At 37.2% G+C, this 23723-nt stretch overlaps 1 protein-coding gene across 1 annotated transcript; it reads right to left on the bottom strand.

Moving 5' to 3' along the window:
* Window positions 1-15804: 15804 nt before the first annotated feature.
* Window positions 15805-22623, bottom strand: ppp4r2b (protein phosphatase 4, regulatory subunit 2b). Its single transcript, XM_027147197.2, has 9 exons — window positions 22311-22623; window positions 21501-21582; window positions 21161-21331; window positions 19297-19390; window positions 18464-18501; window positions 18299-18373; window positions 18044-18184; window positions 17431-17735; window positions 15805-17224 (listed from the first exon to the last, which is right to left on the bottom strand). Exons 1-9 carry the CDS (start codon window positions 22342-22344, stop codon window positions 16929-16931), a joined length of 1236 nt encoding a protein of 411 aa, XP_027002998.2. The 5' UTR covers window positions 22345-22623; the 3' UTR covers window positions 15805-16928.
* Window positions 22624-23723: the final 1100 nt, after the last annotated feature.

Genomic DNA, 23723 nt, shown 5'->3' with positions numbered 1-23723 from the left:
TCATCTTATAGGTAAAACAGTAATAACTGCAAGCTCATTACACTGAGCACTTCTAACTATTTGAGTAAGTGCTCAATACATGAATGGCCTTGTCCTGGAATATTAAGTGGTCCCTCAATTTGTAGGGAAGAAGAGTCGTAAACTATAAACTACACTGACATGCTTTCAGAAGCATTTTTGAATTGGAGTGGTCTGTAAATGGATGCGTTTTCCCTTCTTTTCTACTGCTTTCAAAATTCATTTGATTATTTTGGTTTTATAGTGGAATGCTTGAGAAATATTAAGCTTTTTTCTCTTTATAACGGACAACTTTGGTTTGGGGTTTTAGTAGACCTTGGAGAATAACTTGATGAATCCTTTTGGAGCGGCGTGTACTACTTGGTTATTGGCGTGTCCTCCCAGGAATGAATTCAAGCATTTATGAGATCATCTAAGCAAGGTTTTTTTAAATTGGACAACTTGTAAAATATTTTATATCAGATGTGCTCAGTTGCCCTTTACAAGATACTGCAAAAAACAAAGCATACAGTTTACACAAAAGATATTATAATATAATAGAAGCTGGATACTGAAGAAAAACACACAAGACTGACTTGGGCCTGATCTCTTCAACTTAAGTACCACACACTACGCATTGCTACATTCCTCATGCAGTATCTTTAAGTTACAGTTGGAATTGATTTCGATAGTTCTTAAACAAACTAGATAGCAGTTCTGGGCCAGGATTTATTTAAATGTTAACATGCCCCAGGTATGGTTTTTCAGTTGGGCCAGTATCAATTATTCTATCCATACCGGTTATCCTACACAGGGTTACAGGGAGCCTGTAGTCCATCCCAGGAGACTCAGGATACCTCGTAGGGGACACCCTGGTCAGGGTGCCAAACCATCACACAATCCAATCATACACAGACCGATTCATACACTGTAGACAATTAAGAGTTTTCAGTCAGCTTTTCTTTGGGCTGAGGAAACCGGAGAACTTGGAGTTAACACCGAAGCATGTCCCACCACCTACCCTCACCACCAACCCTGATGCCACTTTGCCCCCACTAAGCCACTTTGCCCCCTAGCCATTTCTGTTTTCTACTAAGCATTCTCATTGAGGCTGATCTTTAGATCTTTAAAAAGATGAAGTTGTTTGAAGGATTTATCACAAAGATTGAAGTATAGAAAAGTGTTGCTAAGCAACACATAGATTTGTCTCAGCCATGCTACAGCAAGGCTAATTTGGATATTAATATGGACAATAATACCATCCCTTGTTGTATTATTAGTTCTGCATTCAGTAGAATTGAATTTTATACTGCCATTCAGAAGACACATCTCTACATTGTTAAGCATGAAAGAAAAAAAAAGAAATAACACTGACTATATCATCATGCAAGTCCAGTCATTCCTGTAAAAGAATGGGGATAAATAGAAATCACAGTTTACTGCAGAATAGCCAACTATCATAAATTGTCTTCACTAGCTGTTTGACCCTTGACCAGTGCATGGACCTATTTGCAAAGATCTGTTGTTTCATGCTGTTTTATGACATTGCAGTGAAAGTAACTAGCAACAGAATTCCATCAAATCAAGGTAGATTTCTATACGCATCTAAAGAAAGACACAAAAAATTACTTCTTGTAGTGAACACAATGATAATTGAACAATATATGTATGCAACAAACATTTGTTTTTCTTTTTCAGCTAATATTCCGTACGTTTTAATTACCTGCATTCTTAAGGTACATTTTATGGGTTGTTGGTCTTAAAAATGAATATTACTTCCCGAGGTATTTGGTGTTCCTCAGCTGTAAAGTGTTTCTGCGCCAGAGTCTATATTACAGCATTGCTGCTGCTGTAGAGGATTTCTAGTTTTACCAGATCTATCTTTGGACAATCTAGATTTTGGACCAAAGAATTTGCTCTCTCCTGCAATCAAGGCACTGGTGTTTAGCAGGGATACTGGTGTAGTTGATGGTAGAAGTAACTATAATTCATTTTTGTTACAGCACTGGGTATGTTTAAACCTGTCAGCTACTGGTTTAATGTCTATTTTTTTTCAAGTAGGTATCAACCCTGGGAAAATTCTTAAAAGTGCTATGTGGTATTTCCCTGCTGGAAATGTTTTCAACTAGAACCCTTTTTAGAAGTTATGATCCCTAATGCAAGGGTTTACCAATGAACCCTTAAAGAAATCTCAAAGAACTAGTAAATGCTACTAATGGAATGCACTCCTTCATGGGATATCCTGTCTATCACTGTAGTGCCAATGATAATCAGCCCGTGTCAAATGCCAAGGTTGTCATCTAAGGCTTGTAAATGCACCACACTATTACACTGGGCAACGTAAAGCCCAACCAAACACTCATGGAATTTGGTTTTAAAAGGAACAAAAACGTCTCCATGCCAAAACAAAAGGAAGTTATACTGCTTTGTCCTGGACATTGAATGGTCTTTCAGCAATGCAACAATGCTTTGTCTAACATTTTTGTTCAATTTATTGCCTTCCTTGTCTTTGGTTAGTGTCAAAGTGTAGGAGATGTACAGCTTTTCTTTGAGTACACCAGTAAAGACAGGATTCAAATGGTAATCTCAGAGTTCATGCACAGGCTATAATGCATTTCAGTGGAAACATTCTTCTAAATTCCTTAACTTTTAACATTTCACACTGCTAGTTACTGATTTAAAATTGTAAAATTGTATATAAGGCAGTTTAGAAATTTACCTGAAATCCTGCTTCTAGCCTGAGCATAATGTTCTTATGCAAAAAAAAATGCAAGATATTCTTTATTTAACTAAACTGGACACCATATTTCAACCCACCTTAAGGCTCTCTGTAATAATTCATCATTTGTAGGCATATTTCTAAGAAATAAACATGTGGGCTTAATTGTATCATTTATATTAATCAGAATAATTTGATCTAAGTTCTTCTGATGGCAGCCACTTCTTAATGCTCTTTGGCCTTCTGAAGGAATCTGTAGTACCTGTAGGAAACACAGCACATGCAAACTCAGCACAGGGTAGAGGCAAGAATCAATACTCTAACTGCAGAGATGCAATGCAACAGTGCTAACCATTAAGCCACCGTGCCACTGTGCCCTTATAGAATATGCTGTATATTGTCCAAGAACACCCAAGAAGTATTTGAGGACCACTCGGTTTGAAGATTTTTCTAGCCATTATCTCACAGCCTTGGCATGAATCCACTGTCTGAATGTTCCTGAAATGTTTTATAAAGATTCATGCTGCTTATAGACTTGTAACTTGAATGGCTTTATTGAAGAGTTTGTGACAAAACTAACAGGCAAATGCTAGTCTGGAAGCAATCAGTAGTATTCTGGGGCATGTCTTTACAGATTTCTTTGAATTAAAGTATTTTGTTCCTCTAGGAGTCACAGCCCAGCAATTTCAACCTTGTAAGTTCAGACCTAATTACTAAGCAATGTACGGTATTATCCTTCAAGAGAGGGATAATTAGTAGGGGGATTTATGCACAGGCTTTCTGGTTGCATGTTTAATTAAATTTCAGCACTTAAATCTTCATATCAGGACTTATTTTGTATGAATATATATGATTGACCTTCAAACATTTTTTCCCCCCCAGAAATCGATCCATTTGCAGCAGTCGCACATTTATTGAGCATTAAATATCCTAATGCCTCTCTTGGGAAATGATGCAATGCCTAAAGGAAAGACCTAGAGCTTGACATAAGGTTTTAAGGGCAAGCTCAGAAGCCAATTCTAATACTAAATCTAGCCAGAATCAATCTATAGACAATATTAAGAGCTTATGAATTCATTTTCACCTGTCAAGGCTGCCACTGCATTACATCCATTGTATTGATGTGTATGTTATGATGATATAGGTGTAATTTGTAGTGTGAATTTGTTTTATGGGCAGTGTGTAATGCAGTTGTGTCATATTAAGACAGTTCATCATTGAGCACACTGACCTAAATGGTTCTGCAATACAGCAATTATCAAGGTTGAACTATTACCAAAGCTGTAATTCAAATCAAGACATTTATGGCATTTGTTGTTTCAAGCTATATCACTAATTTCATAATATAATGCATTTTGTTAAGCATCGGTAGAAAAGTTTAAACTAAAGGTTTCAATTAGAATACACCTTCTGTACATCTGGTCAACTTAAGTACCTTATATCTAATGCTAGTTTTCAGCATGACATACTGGTTCACAGTGAAAGCTCTTATTAAAAAAGGAAACGTTTGGTGTGGTGTATTTTATGCACATCTTCTGCTACTGCTGACAGAGAAAATTGCTCTTGTTGGCCTTTATTAGTCTTCTATTCACACTTTTTACTGCCAGTGGCAAAGAGCATCATGTCTTCGATAAAATGGCTGCTAAAAGCTTTGTCACTAAAACGGGTCCATCACTGCTATTAACTTGAGAGGCCCTGGGACATCTATGAAGACAGTAGCCTTCAAAGGAGTCAATTAAAGCACTTCATTAGACTGTAATACTTCAGTGGAAGTCAGTCTCCCAACCTCAATAATAACGGTGTCATTTTCTTGAAAAGGAGATGCTTTCCACAGTTTGTATTTGGACTGGGAAGACATCTAGGATTAGCATTCTATATAACTCTATTTTACCTTGTATTTCCCACCAGTTCATGATTCTTAACATTTTTGGAAACAATTACACTTGCGATTCATGGAAAGTTTATTATTATTATTATTATTATTATTATTATTATTATTATTATTATTATTATTATTATTATTATTTGTTTGTTTGTTTGTTTATTATTTGTTGCCACATTTATTATAAATGGTATATACTGATAAAATCCACTAGTTATTTACTGACAGCAACAAGTAAACTGGTGAGTGGTGATCACTTTTTAGTATTTTTTTTAACTATATTTTTTATTGCTAATGATATTCAGTATTCAGAGGCATAATCAATGTATTTCTTCAGTTTGTTATTAACTCCTGTTAGCTAATACATACAGTACACAGGCCATAGACAGATAGGAATAGCCACATTGTCATTTTTGGTAGATGAAGATTATGAAGAATTTCAAATATATAGTCCTTGGATCGAACCTGGCCACCACATTTTAATGTAATGTAATTAAAATGACATTTGTCTTGCTCAGTGTCTTAGGAATGCTGGCTATGTTTCAATTCAAAGCAGTTCAATTTTATTTGTATGACTCTTTTATCATTGGACATTTTTCATACTGTCTTTACAGAAATATACACATTCAGGATATACTGTAAATTATCCATTTGAAATGTAAATGAATCCCTGTGTAATGAGCCTGTGACTTTGGCAAGAAAAAACCTTGTATTTGGAAGAAATCTTGAGAGGAACCAAACACAAAAGGGAGCCCAACCTCATATGTACATTTCCTATACGTTAAGATATGTGCTTGTGTTAAAGTCTTTGTCTATGTTATTGAATTTATGTGTTTCTATTCCTTTTATGGTCTTTTTATTCTTTTATTCTTTATTCTTTTTATTCTATTCTTTTATAGAGGATGGAGTTTATATTCCATTCTCATTATCAATCCATTACCAAATAAAGTGTTTTGAAGATTTGAAATTGACCATAGTTGCTGTCTTTTACTGCATGAAAGTTGTGAGATGGACACTGCAAACGAGCAGAAGACTCAACAAACCAAGCAAGTTGGGCTTTGCAAGCAGACCATTTCCTAACTACTGTGTGCACAATTGGAGTCAAGGAAAACTGACTTGGCAGACAGCATTCAATATGTTCCATCACCTGTTTCTGCAGAAAATACACAGATGGTGGAACACAGGTGTCGGCTAAATATGCAATATGAAGGCTATAATTTTCACATCAACATCTCTGATGAGCTCAGGTTTCTCCTTGTCACCTTAGAACAGCACAAAAACAATTTACTGTAAGTAGCATTGTCACTCATGATGATATATTATTAAGCCTGGGAGGACTGTGCACTAAAAGGCACAATTTACAGTCTTTGGTTTTTGATTTTTGATTTTTTTTTTTTTGCCTTGTCTTGATCAAGGTTCATCTGGCAGGTTGTTGAATTCAAACAACATGTACCCAAGAACAACGTATATACTGTAAGACTCAATATATGATAACCTGGCAATAGCTTGACGTCTCTGTACCTGAGGATATTAAACTGATTGGGGGCATCAAGATGTTTCCAAAGATGATCTCACATGTGTTATGTCTTGTTTTTTAATGAACTCATGTTTACAACTACCTAGCAAATATATGTGCAGATTACCACTGATTTATTCGTTTTCTTATTTTAAATGGATAAAGGAACATCCTGGCTGTACAAAACAAGGCATCAGTAACACATACTGTTTGCCAGCTATTGTATGTGTAGAACATCTGACAATTTCTTCTGCCAGAGAATGCAACAAGACATCAACACTTCATAAACACTTCATCTTGAGTACTCACATAAAATTGGAGGCTGACTAAAAATGCTAATGTAGTTAGCTGCGAATAAAAATGAGTTGTTCCAGATAGCGTGTGGTTGTGTTACATAGCAGTAGCTGCTTATATTTTGCCATTTATTTAACCCTTGGCAACTCATTTATGCTGTATAATTGGCTCTTACTGTTTATATTACTGTTATGTCTATAGCTTCTGTTGTGAATATATCAACTCCAAAAATATTATTTAATTTAAGAGATTTCTGAATTTTCATTTTCTGATATTTTCTTTCAGCCGATTCAAGTTGCGCAGGATTATATTTGAATCAAAAATGATCAGGGTTAAGGTTAGGGTTAGCCATCTCATCAGCTACCTTTTTTCTTCAATGACAGCAACTAAAGTCACTTTTTTCCTGTTCAGTCCACCTCATTGTGTCTGAATGTGAGCAAAACTATATATAGTTTGAATTGAATGATTTTATACGTTGTATTGTAGTGTTTTGTGTGTGGAAATGATGATTACAGTAGTTCTACCTGTGAAAAGATGGAAAATTAGCAGAGCAGCTGCACTATGATTTAGAAAATGTTGGTTTACATTGTACCAAGACAGTAAAGGACAGTACAGAAGGAAAGCTGTGTTGTTGTCTAATTAACACATTTAAACAAAAAAAACAAAACAAAAAAAAATAATAATAATATTTATACCTTCACATATAAGGTAAAGCCAGGACTACAATTTCTGACAATCTTTTCCATATTAGTATAATAAAGTCACAAAATAACAACTGACAAGATAAACCTAAAAATATGTTATTCTGATCTTGTATGATCTGGTATGTATCGATTTTCTGCAAAATGAATAATTAAGAAGGTGCAAAAAGTGGGTGGAATCTTGGCTACTGTGTGGATACTGCACATAATACATACATAAATGAGAACACAATACATTTGATCTATTTTTATTAAACCAGCCGAACAATATGCCCGCTGCTCCTACAAGTCACAGTGCCATGCTATGCTGATCAGTGTTGTGTTTTAAGCTGGCTCAAAGGAATAGTGCAATTTTATTTTATTTTGGATCCTTCAATGAGCATGATGCTGCTAGAACTATGTACAGAATACAACACCAGACCACCTTTGTGACTTTGTGGATCTGTCATTCTTATATGCTTTTTCAATACCATACTGTTTATATTGATGTTTACAGACACTGCTTCCATTCAGTAGGCTATATGATATGCCTTTTATATATGCATACATTTAAAACATGCTGCTTTTAGTTATAGTTCAATTGTAATTAGGAAAAATATAGTCTTGAATCGTGTAGATTATTTATTTATTTATTTGTTTGTTTGTTTGTTTGTTTGTTTGTTTGTTTGTTTATTTCTTTGCCAGGAGCTTTAAGCAATCATTACTGTTACTTTTCATCCAACTCAATTTAAAGTTCATCAAAGTGTTGTAATAAAATACAAATTCTGACTTTGCAAGCCAGTTTTTAACCATATATTCAGAGCTGTGAGAATTAATCTGGAGGCTACATTGGACACACAGCTTCTAAGGGGAGAGTCTTCATCCTTTCTTCATGCTAGGTTGAGGGATAATGGAAAGAGGGATAAAGAAGGGAAAGAGGAGGAGCACAATCGTATCTCCAGCCCAGGGCACTCAGACAGACTTCTATGTCCTGGTTGAAGAGTAATCCACTTAGGGGTGGCTGGAAGACTAAACACTCCCCTCTATTGGATGACACAGAGATTTCGTATGGTTGTAAAATGACCCCCTTCAAGTGTGGACTTGCATTAGAAGAAAAAAAAAAGTAGAGCACTTGCATAAAACTTTAAATCCCTTTGCTGCATAAAATGATTGAAAGTGCAAAGGCAGTCATATGAAGGGCAAAAATTGGCATTTACTTTTTAGAGTCTATTAGACATGATTTAAAAGTAAAGAATTCTGAATAGTGAACTGAATAGATTCAATTGTAAAATATTTAAAACACTTTTGTGGTAGTACAGGTCAAACAATATGTTTTTATCTATTCTTACTTATCTATTTGCTGCTAGTACATTTTATATTATATATATCGGCTGGGGGGTTTACTGTGCTACTGTGTTTGTGAAATTTTATTGCCTTTATGTTCCTACTGTATGCTTGAATCTCCTCTATATATATATATATATATATATATATATATATATATATATATATATATATATATATATATACACACACACCCACACACAGAAGATGAAAAAACTGTACTAAGTCCCTCCTCAGTTTGTATGTCTCCTTCCTGCCATACCTGAGAGATGTTCCACGGTCTAATCACCAGGGGGACAAAGACAAATGAGTTCCTCAGTCTACTAGTGGAGCATGACAGAGACATCAGTCTATCACCGAACACACTCCTCTCTCATCTGCCTGGTGAATATGTTGTGTGGTTGGTTTTGTAGATGATGGAGAGAAGTCTGTCAAGGGGCCTTATTTCTGCTTCTGGCACTAGTGAGTTCAGCTCTGTCCCAATAACAGAACCTGCTCTCCTCACCAGTCTATCCAGTTGTGTCGCATCTCTCTTTTTGCAGCTTCTTCCACAGCACACCACAGCATAGTCACTCAAACTATCGATCAAACTAAGTAAATAGCAAGTTATGAAATAAAAGGTGTTCAATGCAAATTTGTAACTGGCAAGAACACGATTAGTTGTTATCATGTCATCACACTTTCTCTTCTGCTGCACAGCATTTGTAATTTAAAAAGAACATTTCAACTCATCCAACAAGACACATAATGAAACTTATCCTCTTAACTATAAAAGTGCAGTAAGTGAAAAGTAATATCCATTAGACATGGCCTATATTCAGGGGTCTGGTCGTAATTAAACTGAAAGTGAATTCATAATGCAATTAAGTAGATTAGTTATGCACTGGGAGGAGAGATCATGTAGGTTTATCTATTTCTTCTGTGTTACTCCCTTTTTTCTTTTTTCTGCACTCAGTGGGGTCTCATGAGCAATATGGTCTATACTGTAGCTGTCAATGAAACAGGGAACAAACTAGACTGGTATACAACCTGTGTGCTGTCAGATTTTACCTTCACATTTCGTCTAACAGAATATTTAGTGTACCAACAAGCTGAACATTCCAAAATGATGTTAATTAGCTAACAGGTAGCTACGAAGATAATAAATTTAACATTAGCAATTAAATTCGATTTTGGATTATATATATATAGTATATAATTTCTAGATTAGCACAACAACTAAATAATGAAGAAAGAGAACAAATACACTATTTATGAGGAGTGTTTTAAATAAGACTAACTAGCCACCGAGATACTTTGCTAGGTTGTGTACCAATTCCTCCAAGGTAGACTTTTTTTTGGCAAGGATTGTGACTGTTTTCATCCCCAGTAACTCTTAAGCTGTCTAGTGTATATTATTCATGCTTTGTAATTAGGAGAATGCTTTGTTTGCATTTTAATCCTGTTAAGTAATGGTACATGAAAAGTGGGGCAACCATGAAATTTGATTACCCATATGAAAAGACATGGGACATCATTTTGTTGAGACAAGCCTGTGCAACATATTTTTGACACTGATTTACACACAAGTGTAAATTCAGTTATAGTCCCTTCTAATGTATTAACAGACCCCTCTGAAAATATTGGAACGGTAAAACCAATTCTTTTGGTTTTAGCTATATGCTGAAAAGATGTCATGATAGGTCAGAATGTAAGCTTTCATTTGCTGACATTTACATCCTGGCATTTACTATCTTGCATCTCAGTCAGCTCTCTAGTTCATTCACCATAGCATCGATTAGAGAGTCAACATTTTAAGTGTTATTTCAGTCACAAAATGATTTCAGTTCACTGGAGTGTTCACTCCCTATGGAACAGGAATGTTTTTATGATTTTAAAAATCCGCTGGTTAAGCTACAATCATGCTGTTCCATGACAGAAATATTTTTTCATAATGTACTTTAAACAACATATAAATGATTATTAAAGATATTGGCTTACTGTTGATAAAATGGCAATGGGGACAGTTAACAACACAAGTATGTAGTCATATTTCCAGAGTGTCCTAATGTGTACTGAACACTTTACCAGTGCCCCAACTCACATACACAATATATCGATTCATAATCTAGGGAGCTGATTGAGACAGCCCTAAAACATGACACCTTTTGTTTTTCCATTGATCAATAATATAAGAATGGACTAAAAGACTAAACTGTTTCTTGTTACCCAGGTGTACCCTGTAAGAGTGATTGTTTAAACTGTTAAAAGCTCTGAATATCTACCCTTGATGTGAGCCCTGGATTTTACCTGTGAAGACTGCATTTGTTGTTAAAAATGATAAAACAACCTGAAGACCAGAGAGCTGTCTATGGGAGAAAAGAAAATCATTTTGAAGCTGGGAAAAGAGGTAAGGTTTTAAAATGGCCAAGTCAATCACTGAAGGGAGAACCCCCAACCCTCCAGAAAACAAACAACAACTGAAGCTGTGGTACAAGCCTGGAAAGTTCTAGCCAATTCAAGTAGATCTATATTGTCCTCATACCCATATACAGTGTCTAGTGCACAGTGAGATTAAATAACATTTCCTCTGGACCCAGAAAGCTAGATATATGTATAGAATACTGACAGGACATAAATAAAGTGTAAAAGGAACAAAAAGCATGCATGAAGGGGGAACCAGTGGAGTGAGTACACAGAGGTTTACACAAAATAAAATTGTAACATGGGTAGCAATATGATTCATAACTGGGACTATAATGAAAAGTTCATGTAAACTTTATAAAGTTAAGTAAAATGATTAGGTGTAAGTGCATTAATGTTTGTGATTGCCACTTAATCCCCATTCCTGTCAGGTTACAGTGTTGATGTTGGTATGATTTAAGCAGCACATCAGTGCAGTAAATGAGGAAAGTGACATACATGATCGATGATTTAAAGTGTTAAAGTGTGCATTCTGGCATCAGTTGTTTCCATGGTAATGTGTGTGGAGGCTTAGCACAGAGTTCAGGAGTGATTTCAGTTGGTTGCTGTCTTAATGTGATTATTGCAAGTGAAGGATATTGCAACCAAATATTAAATGTTTATATATGCTTATTTGTATATGCTCTGATGCTTTTGATTGCTTGTAAAATAGGAGAGTTCATAAAGAAAGTGCATTGTTCTAAGTTGTTTAAAACGTCTAAATCTAAATCAGGAAATTAAAGTTGGAATTCTCAGATATCATATTCATCTCAATCCCAAATGTCTTTGCGTCTATAGCAAGAATAAATGAACTGTCCTTGCTGTTTCAATATCTTTGGATGGGTCTGTATGTTAAATTGGGCAGATTGTTTGTTTTATTTTGTCATAAAAAATAAAATAAAAATCCATTCAGAAAAAACTGAATACTTTGATCAACTCATCAACAAAAGTCCCCATACTGTACTACATCACAGGTATAAAGTTATACTTATTTTTATGTCTGATAACACTGGACCAAGCATATTCACCACAGATGACATGGGGAGCTTTATATGTATCATTCTTGTGCTATTCGTTTCAATTTTATCCAGATTTTTTTGCATCAATGTGTGGCCACACCATCATACTATGTAATGTAATGTATACACACGGTTCCCCTTTGTTTATTTGATATTTCCTTCTTTTATGGTCAGAATTTCTTTATATTCTCTCAATAAAATCAAAGTGAATTTCAGACAATCATTGAACTGATTTTGAAAAAATACAGTTTTTTTTCTAGTTTTTTCTATATCTTCAAACTAATGTTGTTTAATATTGCAGATACAGGTTGTAGCCACTTTAGGAGCACCACAGGATCTTCAGTTTTAGTGTCTGACCTCATTTATACCTAATGGAGCTGTACAAATTGATTTGACTACAATTTGAACTATGAAACTACCAATATAATTGACATTATATCCTTGGCAACAAATCATACATATATATATGTACATATTTTTGGAGACCACTCTACATTTCATGGCTGCTGGTTTGAGTTAAGTTAAATCAAGAGGTGGTGTAATGAACTTCCCCTAGAGGTCCGGACAGCTGAGTCACTGGCTATTTTCAAGCGGCGGTTGAAGACCTACTTATTCAGGAAACACTTCAACTAGCATTTCTTTCCTTATCTTTTGCATTTAAAAAAAAAAACAAAAAAAAAAATTTGAGACTTTTTCATTGTAACTTTGAACAAATGTTTTAAACTCATGGTATCTTAAGTATGTAACCTAGTGAACCAGCATTAATGTATTCAGTGTTAGAGATTTAAGCACTTATGTACGTCGCTCTGGATAAGGGCGTCTGCCAAATGCTGTAAATGTAAATGTAAATGTAAATGTAAGAGCTGTGTAAGTCAACCCTTCATAATCTACCTTGTGTGGCTGTTTTGCTCTGTTAAAAATCAGGAAATGAATCTATCTGGCCCTCAATTTCACACGAGCAGTGCTATTTCAATACAGCGCATATGCTATCTGTATCTTCATGTGACATTTCCCCCACCCATCTTCCCCCTAGTGCTGGAGTCCCTTAAGGGTTCTTCTTTTGTGCCCATGCAGGATGTCTCTATAACTGACTTTGTACTAGCAATCACCTCAGCACAAAGAGTGCCATAACGATAAAACTCATCTTGCATGCACTGAAGGCCAGGTAATACAGACGTGACTTTGTCTCTAAAACTGGAGTTTCTGCCCAAGGTCATACCACCCACATCTATAGCAAGTGGATTGATATCACAGTATTTCATGAAAGTGTGCCTGCAGAGCTTTACTTGGCGTGTCCAGTATGTGCCATATGGCAATATTTGGAACTGAACAGTGACTATTTAATCTTCAAATGCATTGTTCTTCAGTGGGGAAAAAGTATGCTGTCCTGTCTACTTGACCTATAGACTGCCTGATTACCCATTTTTTTCTTTGGCATGCATATTTTACACTACACACTAGGTTTTCAGAGCTGTTTGACTAAAGTAGACATTTTCTGTTCTTTAACATTAAAGATAATATACATACATCTAACGTTATTCTTTCGGCTGCTCCCTCTTTGGATTCACAACAGGGGATGGTTGCAGGATCCTGCCACTGGACCACCAGGAAGCTAATATAGATACACTTAATAAAGGTCAATAGATCCCCATTTGGTGACTTGCAGCTGGTACTCTGTAGAAAAGTGTATGCATCTCACACAATGCACTCATACCATATAAATGCACTCATACCTTATAATTCCTTCAATACTGACACTGCTGCCTCGTGTTTTATTGTAAGTAGCTTGCACTTGGCAAACTTTCCCGTGTCACAAAGGCTCAATGTTTTTAATGAGCACAGCCATTGAAAGATCTGTGAATTAAATGACACCTCTTTTGATTTAAGAGCTCTGTCTATTACCCAAGTGACTTGGCTTATTTCCCCAGAGACTGGCGTTCAAAGTCTACAGTTAAACACAGCAGGCTGCTAAGCACCATGGCTGGATTTGGGCAATCCACTTTTTATTTCCTCTGAGAGGCAGGGTAAATTTCAGTCAGTGTTAGGTACAGAGGTTACAGACAGTCTCATGACACTGAAATCGTGCCGTGAGCTACACAGCTATGAAACAAAGCCGTTCATTAAAATAGATAAAGACTAAAGTATGTGTAACATGAATGTAAGCTCGGATTAGGGAAAATGATATTTAGGCCGATATTACTAACTAAAAAATCTAATAAAGAAATCATTCAAATGAAAAAAAAATGTAAAGCTTAAATATAGAGTTAGAACCGTGCTCTGAATTTGAATTCTAAAATCTGAATTTTGGCACTGTAGGAAGGAATTGCCACTGTTATTTAGGGATACACCTGCCCGTACCCCAAATGGAAGGCCAGATTCTGCATCTCCTTCCATCTAGTTGCAAACTTCACAAGCCTTGACATAAGGCCATCCATCTCAAGAAAATATATTCATCTCTGTAAGGCACTGTACAGACAAAGAATTTTGGCTATCAGTCACTGGAAAGCTTTGGCTTGTGCACCAATTTTTCCTTTACCATGTCAAAAACCCTGAGGCTTCTGGCCATATAAAGCTTTAAATGGAAAGCCTGGAGTACCTCCTAAACAGCAAAGAGACATTTATAGCAATTAAGTTTGTCTTTGTATCATATCATAAATAATGCAGAAGTACGGGTAGGATAGGGTGACTAATGGCCACACTTCATAACTGTCAATGACCAAAATATGGGTGAAGGCATGCCGTAGAATGTCATCACTCAGCTACTCCAAGGGGAAGTCAGAGAGAGGTGTTATTGTTGCAAAAGTACCAACAGTACCTGACTGCTGACCAGGAGAGGTTACTGGGGAAGTGGAGGCCCGAGGGAACCCTAATCCACCTGCATCTTGGGGCACTCCACATAGAAATGATCTACCTCTCCACAATTATAGAGCCCAGTTGCAGCTCTTAGGGGACTTGATAGGGATATCCAGGATTGTGTTCCCACCCCCAGTAGTCTGTGCTGCTGTGGCTTGCCCCACTGATGATAACAGCAGATTCTTTCTTCACAAGGTTTGTGTCCACTGAGTGAACAGGATGCTTGTGCATCTCTGTAAACACTGCCAGGAGAGAAGTCTGCCAATGCCTTTTAAAGAACACCACCAGTTGGTGACATTTCACAGGTTGGGGAAAGAAATGACTCAGCATTTGTGTGAAAATTCCAGTTGGTCAAGTTTTATTTAGTTTTAGAACAATTTTAGTACTGATAATGCCATTCAGCTGTTATGGATACTTTTGTGATAGAGACTTTGTATGTGCAAGTGTAAAATTGTGTTTATTTTAGATAAGAAACCATAAAAATAAGCTGGATAAGGAACGGATAACAATGTTTTGGTAAGCATTTAATACTCTGACCCAGTTGTGTGGCCCTCAATAAAATCACTCCGCTCCCTCCACTTGCTTATTTTTTCCAGCCTCCAACAAATCATTTTCAAGAACTGACAATTAACATGCTGCTTAATGTATCCTACCTCTTGACAAGCACCACTTTAATAAGATAAGTGTTTCATTTCACCTGTCAGGGCTTTTAATATCATAGATGATCATTATATACTCACCTACGCTTTTTTAATCAGTAACAGATCGACTCTTGACTGAACAGGACAAACATCTTAAAAAGCAGTTTAATGTACAATGCGAATTTTTACAAAATGAACTGGAATGCAATATTAGTGATAAATTATGAACAAGCTTATGCCATTTGTTGAAGTGTAAAGAAACATTTGGACCATTTTGCATGCGTCATCATTACTATTTTAGTCCATGTGTATGCACAGCAGAAGTTCTTATTCGCTGCTTACAAAGATGTCATATGAACAATGATGGAAAACAGACAAATCAATAAGAAAATACAATAAGAATAAACACTTCATGTGCACATTTAAAATCAGAACATTTATTGCTTCACCTGAATACTGCATTGAAAGCACACGCATTCAGTATACACAGAAAGGTCTTACAATAATATGGATCCACAAACAGCAGTTAACACAATGCTCTACAAAACTACCGAACTTTAAAAATTCTAAATATCAAAACAGTACAGGTGCAGTAGAGGCAGTCAGTTGTAACCGGTGAGACAGTGTGGTATAGACATGAGCGCCTCGCACACATTCTCTCACTTTCACAAACACACGGTTTTAGCTCAATCTGACTAGTGCTCAGACTGGCATCCAAAAAAAAAAAAAAATTTCTTAAATTTCTCAAAAATAGAGTGATTCATTGAAACGTTCATATAAATTATTGTTGTGAACCAAAAAAAGGTAATTCACTTGAACTCTTTTCCTCCAAGTATACGTACCTTTTATATGAAACTCTTTCCTTCGTTACAGACTAGGGTGTAACAGCAAGAGTTTAAAAAAAGGGAAGGGAGCGACAACGTAGAGACAGGGGTGTAGAAGAGATGAAAATACACAGCTGATCAAGCTTTCTACATGGGCCCACATGCAGACAATCTGACAGATGTAACAACCCCTAACTGACAGCCCAAAGTACGTGGGAGAAAATAAACTGAATATGAACCAACAATTATGGCCCTTGCTTCGAAGTCTTTGGGGAAACTATATAAGGAGAAAATCTACTGATCTGGAGATAAAGTCTGTGTAAATGGACTACAAAAAGGGGGGGGGAGAAACCCCAACCAAAGTGCGAAACCATAATCCCTCTGCTGGACTATAACAGAAGTGGAAATGCCTCTGAAGACCACCTGCATTCAGTGGTACTAAGGTAGGGTGTAAGTGAAAGAGAATGAAAACTTCCAGTTTAAAACCTTCAATACAAAACTAAAAAGGAAATTAACAAACAAAAAAAAAATTACATATGTACACCAGCATAGTGTGTCCACCCATAACAGGTTAGAAAGCTGGAAAAAAGTAGCTGACACTGGACCAAAAGGCTGTTGTTGGCCCCAGTTAAAGAGCCCATCCTGTTACTGTTAGTGTGTTCTGAAATCTGCACACGCTGGCTGTTTATGCTACAAAGTCTGTGTTCGGGTGGTGCCTTAATCCTGCTCCATTGGCTCTTCTGTGTTTTCTAAGTCTAGATCCCCCAACTCCACTCTGCCCTCTGTGGGCGAGTCCGCACCACTGGGGGCGGAGTCAGATGAGGCGTCAGGGCCGGCGGCAAGCTCATTACTGCTGCTGCTACTGTCCGGCTCGCTGCACTCCCCTTCCTCCTCCTGCCTCTCAGGGCTGGAAGCAGGAGCTGTCTGCTCTGACTGGTCCATGTCACTGGGTTCCTGGACAGAACCAGAAGGAACTTCCCTCTCGTCACAGTCGGATTGCGTACTGGATGGCTCTGCAGACAGAAAAGAATAGTTTGGATTCTTATTTTTTGCCATATAAACCCAAAGTGCACAAATGTGTCCACACAACTTAACCTTTTTATACTTCTTCTGTATAAAAATCTTGCTTAAACTGCATTAGATATAATTGACAGATTAATTTAATTTTAACACATTTATAAACAGAGGTTAAAAATAGGATCAAACATTCAGGTGATACCTTGGTCCTCACAAGCTGCTGTTGAACTGGCATCCTCCCGCTCACCCTCGTGCCCTTCGTGTTTCTCCAGTGTCATGGATGATGGCGAGTCTGCATTTCCCGACACACAAGACATCCCCTCGGACTGCATGGTTTTGTCATCTGATTCACCTTCAGTGTCTTCATCCTCATCCTCACATCCTTCCTCACTGAACTTGAGCCTCTTCACCTCCTGCTGTTCTTCCTCTGGGTTTTCTTCCTCATCCTCATGCTTGTTCTTTATGCAGCTATTCAAGGGAGATCCAAGGCCTGACACAGGCACATCACTGAAAACCATACATAAAGTGCTTGAGTTAAAATAGCAAGCGTTAAAAAAATAAAAATCATCCAACTGCGATTCCTCTCGTATACAGGATAGGCCAGAGATGTAGCCTGCCTCCAATGGCATCAAACCGGAGGCGGGCTGGTTTTCCGTGGACCACCTTGTATATGAGAGGAATTGCAGTTGGATGATTTTACTTCTTGTATGTAGCTAAAACAAGCTGAATATCAATGGCAGCTTTAAAGAACTACTTAGAGGAAACATGCCCATAAAAATGTAGAATAAGTGAAAACAAGAGTAAGAGAAGTATACCAGACAGGTTTGCTGTGGCCAGGAGTTGTGTTTGAGTCTTTGTTTTCTGTGCTGTCCAGCAAACCATTTGTGGCCAGTGAACTGGACGAAGAAATTTTCAGTCTGTTCATCGGCCGTGGTGTTCCTGGCCCGTTCACTTTCCTGAAAAAACAGAGTGCACCCTTAAGTAAGAATAAATGCTCAATATGTAATCATAGTATTTACTTTGTTAGATAGAATTGTAATATATTTATTGATAAGCATATCCTAATTTACCTGTCTGTGAATATGGATGCGTTTCCTTGCAACATGACTCCATTCATTCTGTTAACACCACTACAACCGTTTTTCCTGAGAATTGGGGGGGGGAAGTCTCGATTACCAACAATCACTGATGAGCAGAACTACTGAGGTAAATTGGGATAAATTGATAGCACTTACTCTGAGGTGGGATATACACAACTGACCACCATCACATTCTAAGAAAAGACAAAAGTATAAAAATAGCATAATAGTACAATGCCAAGTCATATTCAAGCCTTTTCCTTTACTATAGTTAACATAGAATATTAACATTTTAAATAGTTTAATGTGTGACCAGCTGGACTGTAGGTACTAAGATCTCTAGGCTCTGCAAGCTTGATAAAATATGCTCTAAATATCAGGAGTTGTGTTTTCTTTATAATCACTAGTGACAGGTTTTATATGTTCAGGCTGTGGGGTGAAAATTTTTTGGGGGGTCTAGACTACGTAAAACAAGATCTCAAAATAAATAAATAAATAAATAAATAAAGCTACTAATAAAGGGTGGGGAGATAAAATCATTAGTTTAACAACTGATACACCAGCACTTAAATCCTCAAGTCTGACTGGTCAAAAGATGTTAATTGTCTGTTAGAGCAGCTCTGACAGTAGTGGGACTCCAAACTCAAAGTACAGGTTCATATTAATGTGATTGTTCCAATACATAAACAGTTTCTACATATAATGTGTAATTGCTGATTTGGTTACATTCCATTTCAACTCATTTATGTAGTATTTTTGCAAAGTAAGGGTCTCCAGGAATGACAACATTTAGAAGCAAAGCTGTTGCTTCATGTTTCTCAACATGGGAGGGTTTTCATAACAGAGCACCTTCTGGTTTTCCTGTCTTATTCATTTACACAGTATTTCCTGATCAGAAATGGAAATGTATTTATTCTGGTTAAATGTGCATGTTCTATCCTATTCTAAATGCAAACAATTTGAAAATGACCAGTACAGTCCATTCTCACCTTCTCAACACCTCTTAGAAACTTCTCTGTTCCTGTGTAGTTCCTCTTGGGATCTGTGAGGAGCTCACACAAGCGCTGGATAGTAAATGGAATCCTGGGAAAGAAATGTATTGCATACATATTATTGGGCATGTGCCACTGGTACTTTTTCATATCATGCTAAGTGTCTGCCCTTAAGATTTAACAATATTATCCTAATAGTGTGTTTAAATATACATTTAAATACTAAAATCATTCCTTAAATCTAAACAGTTCTCTCCACCAGTTTTTCAAACCATCATTAGGGTATAGTATTGGGTTAAAAAAAAAAAAGGATTAACATCTTAATGCAGAACTGAATAATATATAATATGCAACTGATTATAATTGTTATTACTATTCATTTAGATCTAAGCATGTTAGGTAACTGAATGCCTGACCTCCTGCTTTTCCCTCATGGTGCATGTCTCTCTCACCCATTTAACTGGTCAACAAAAAACCAAATACACAAACCACAAATGTTACAGTAAAGCCATCACTTAATAGCTGTCTCGTTCCTCACATATGATTATCTCAGTCTGTACATATTACTTTCACAGGGGTAAGAATGTCCACTCTGCAATTATCCATAACCCTGTTTCCACCTGCACTTTAATGCAAGAATTGAATGATTATTAAATGTAAGGGGTTGAGTAACAAAAGTCAGACCTGAACTGCTAGGAATACTAATGCAGCCAGGACAAGACCGAATACGCTTTTCGGAAAATCAGTATGAAGGCTATTGTGGCAACAGAAGCAAAAAAAGGAGGACATCTTTACGATTATATATCTATCTCTTGACATGGCTGATTTAACACTATATGCGAAGCAAAAAAAAAAAAGGAAGGAGATGAAGGAGAACAAAAGAAACACCTAGAATGCAGGGAGTGATTCAGGAATGACATTTAAATTCTATTAAATCCATTTTATGTGGAATTTAGGACAAGTCATGTGTGATATATTTTGACTTATGTGAAATCAAGCATGCCAGTAAGACGCTATTAAAAGACTGCATAATGCCAAACCCAAACAGTACTAATAGGCATGAAAGTGGATTTTTGTTTAATATAAAATCCTTCTAGATCTTCCACATTTTAAATGTTTATCAAAATTCATTTTACGTTATTGCTCAATTCAGTAAGGAGGGGTCAAATCAGTAGTCTGGGCATAAGGCCAAGCAGATGTCCTGTTGGAATATTGTGTTATTGGTTAAGAGACTGTAACCCCATGCACAAGGTGGACTATCACAAATACACTCGCACACCCATCCACAACGTATAGACAATTTAAAGATCTCAATCAGTTTACAATGTCTTTGGACAGGGGAAAAAACAGAGTACCTGGAGGAAACCCCCAAAGAACAGGGACATCAAACCCACAACCCGAAGGCACAAGGCAAAAGTGCTATCCATGCCCTTTGTATAGTAATATTAATAGAAAACCGAGATGATACAAATAATCATAATATATAAAATTGTTCCATCTGATCAGGTAGATTTGTACTTAAAATGGTTTGAAACTGAATTTGAAATATGCAGTTCAACATATACAACAATAAAAATTTAATTATAAACATGTTACATGTATTTAAAAGTGTGTATTTGACAGTTCGCACTGTTTGGATGTGCAATAACGAGCGGCTATTTCTTAATATTTTAACCGAACTGTCCAATCTGATCGGGGGATCTATCTTAGTACTCCTTTTTATTTATATCTATCCTTCGTTATTTTTATTCCCCATTTTAGTACACTGTAAAGTGACGTTTCTTTTTGAGCCGTGCAATGACGATAAACGATCATTCTGGATGAATCAGGGGGTTTTCCACCCCTGGATAACTTTACTCACCCGTTGTATCCGTTGACGATCTTCAATATTCTCTCTTTCATCTCCTCAAACGGGACAGACTCCACGTTAGGGTTCGCAGGTCCTCTCTGCTCTGGTGCTGAAGCTCGGAAGTCTTCCATAACCTTCTCCAGTTTGAACAGAAAGTAACTTTTGAAATGCAACCAGGAGACCCTACAGACAGACAGACAGACAGACACACACACGTTTATTCAATATGTACAAATTAAGTAAGGAGAGCAGGCTGAAAGACATTCACGTGACAATATTCTCTGTGATGCTATTTGTTCTACTTGTTAGAAGAAAAAAAAAAGGTTTGTTAGAGATTGTCCACATGACTTACATGGTCTCTCCGGTCTTAGCGACATGGCACAGAAACTGGTCCAATACCGGACACACTTCATTTTTCCCTTTCTTCTCGAAATCTGAGAACAACAGAGGAACACAGGAGGAGTTCACTCACACTGCTCTTCCAGTACCAGCATCATGGTTAGAATTAAATTGTATAACAACAAATTAACCACGACTTTTAACCGCACAAACCTCTACAACTTATTATTATAAATATAGTTGATCAAAAAAAAAATCTAAATATTAAACTGACAGATTACCGGCTTTGATGCTCTCAGATTCGTAATAAGCTAAAATGTAACACAGGCTTCAGTGAATTGAAATGTTGGCTTAGCTGAGACGTTTCTCCTCTTTAAGCCATGTACAACTTTGACAAAGACAAAAGCGTATACAGCGAAAGAACAAAACGTCATTGGGACACTTCAGGAAAAAAACATATTACTTTGGCGTGTGTAATGCACAGCTAGCTAGCTAGCTAGCGACTCACAACTTGCCGGAATGGCTACCAATTAGCAGCTAACCGCTAACCTCGCTAGCTGTGTACACCCACCAGGCGAAGACTCGATATGACTAAAATGTTTTATACCACGAAAGAGCGTGATAGAACTCGTGAAAAAGACAGAAGGTCAAATCTGAACATAATGAAGTTAGCGGTGAGCGCTAACGAGCGCCAAGTTGTCGTGCTAACGTAAAGGTTTCGGTGGCTAACAACACCGCTCTGTGTTTAGCCGTTAGCTCTCGTCTCTACGCCACCGGCCTGCTACGATAACTAGTACATTAAGTAAACAACAACAATAACAACCTTTTAGTGCCTCTTGAAGGGTGTCAATTTCCATGTTTCCGAGCGTGTAAATCCACCACGAAGCGACGTGCTAATGGCTGCTGTTGAGGGGGGGAAAGCGGAAAAAAATTCAATATGGCGTTACGTGACGTCACGGGCGGAAAGCAGCCGTTGTTGTAGTACGCATACTCCAAGCTAACCTACATCACCCTGACCTCTCCTCTAATTACTGCCCCAATGATTAGCACTGCGGTGTGTATTTCTGAGTGTAATCACTGATTAGTCTGTTTATAACCGAAAACCCCCTGGCTGAGAACAGAATGTTCGAGTTCATTCGAGGAGAATTCGAATGTGTTGCTTCGAGAAAAGTGTCTCTGACAACAACTGTCTCTGACAGGATGGTATTAATACACTCGACGCTTGAAGCAGCGAATTCACTAGATGGTGAACAAAAGCAAAGTTCACTAGGCTACAGACTTAAGATCACTGTTACAACACATACAACAAAACAGGGAATGAAGTGCTAGTTGTCATGAATACAGGGCTCTCAAGTTTTGAAGACAGACAAGAGTGACATCTCCTCCACCCCCCACCACCACCACCACCACCAAAACAACAATGGGGTGCCCCCTACTTGCCCTCCCCCAAGAAAGTTTCTGACGTAAAACATTCCAAAGGTTAATATTTGAATTAATCAAAACAATAAATTATACAATGTAGTGCTAGTGGTTAGTAGCCTTATTTGTCTGAGATTTAATTACCCAGAATTTATGATAAATTTATTATTTTATAAAATTTCATAAAACCAGGGCCCCCTGGCACCATCTCAGGGCAACCAGTTTGAGAAGCACTGGCCTTGACTACTTGTTCTGAGCAGGTGTTGTCAGTGAACAGGCTGTAAAACTGTTGGCTAAGTTGCAGACACTCATGAAAACCTGATGCTGATTATCTGGGAAACTTTCTCTAACAGCAGTCAAAATGTCATTCTTTGTGTAAAATAAGTTGTGAATTTGTTGAACATTAAGATCATGACTTACTCTGTGCTCAAAGTGATGCTCGCAGCTCCATTGGTTTTCTCTGTGGGTGAACGAGGACGATGCTGAACAATTCCAGGATTTGCTTTTTTTCATTGGTTGTTGCATTAAATCTTACCCAGATACAATAGTGCTATTTTCTGATTGGCTATTGTGTAGCCTCTTTTTTGATTCGCTGATAAGTGACAGGCTCGACTAAGCACTCCAAGGGAGACACGCTCAATGCGTGACACTTGAGAGCCCTGATGAATATGTAGGTCTTCAACCTTGGTTTTGAAGATAGCCAGTGCCTCAGCTGTCCGACCAGTAGGGGAAGTTCATTCCACCACCTTGGTGCCAGAACAGAAAAGAGTCTTGCTGTATACTTGCTGGATCCAGTCGAGCAGTGCTGGTAGCTCTA

This window comes from Tachysurus fulvidraco, chromosome 5 (genome assembly GCF_022655615.1).
Source record: "Tachysurus fulvidraco isolate hzauxx_2018 chromosome 5, HZAU_PFXX_2.0, whole genome shotgun sequence".
Classification (NCBI taxonomy): Eukaryota; Metazoa; Chordata; class Actinopteri; order Siluriformes; family Bagridae; genus Tachysurus; species Tachysurus fulvidraco.
The sequence above is the reverse complement of the archived record's forward strand: the minus strand, read 5'-3'. Positions and strand labels throughout refer to the sequence as shown.

What these genes read in the sequence shown, in the direction of transcription:
- ppp4r2b (XM_027147197.2), bottom strand. Translation starts at nt 22,344, where the DNA reads ATGGAAATTGACACCCTTCAAGAGGCACTAAAAG. An exon ending in ATCGTCAACGGATACAACGG is followed by an intron (nt 19,391 to 21,160) that starts GTGAGTAAAGTT and finishes TTTCTTTCCCAG; the next exon opens with GATTCCATTTACTATCCAGC. An exon ending in TTCTAAGAGGTGTTGAGAAG is followed by an intron (nt 18,502 to 19,296) that starts GTGAGAATGGAC and finishes GTCTTTTCTTAG; the next exon opens with AATGTGATGGTGGTCAGTTG.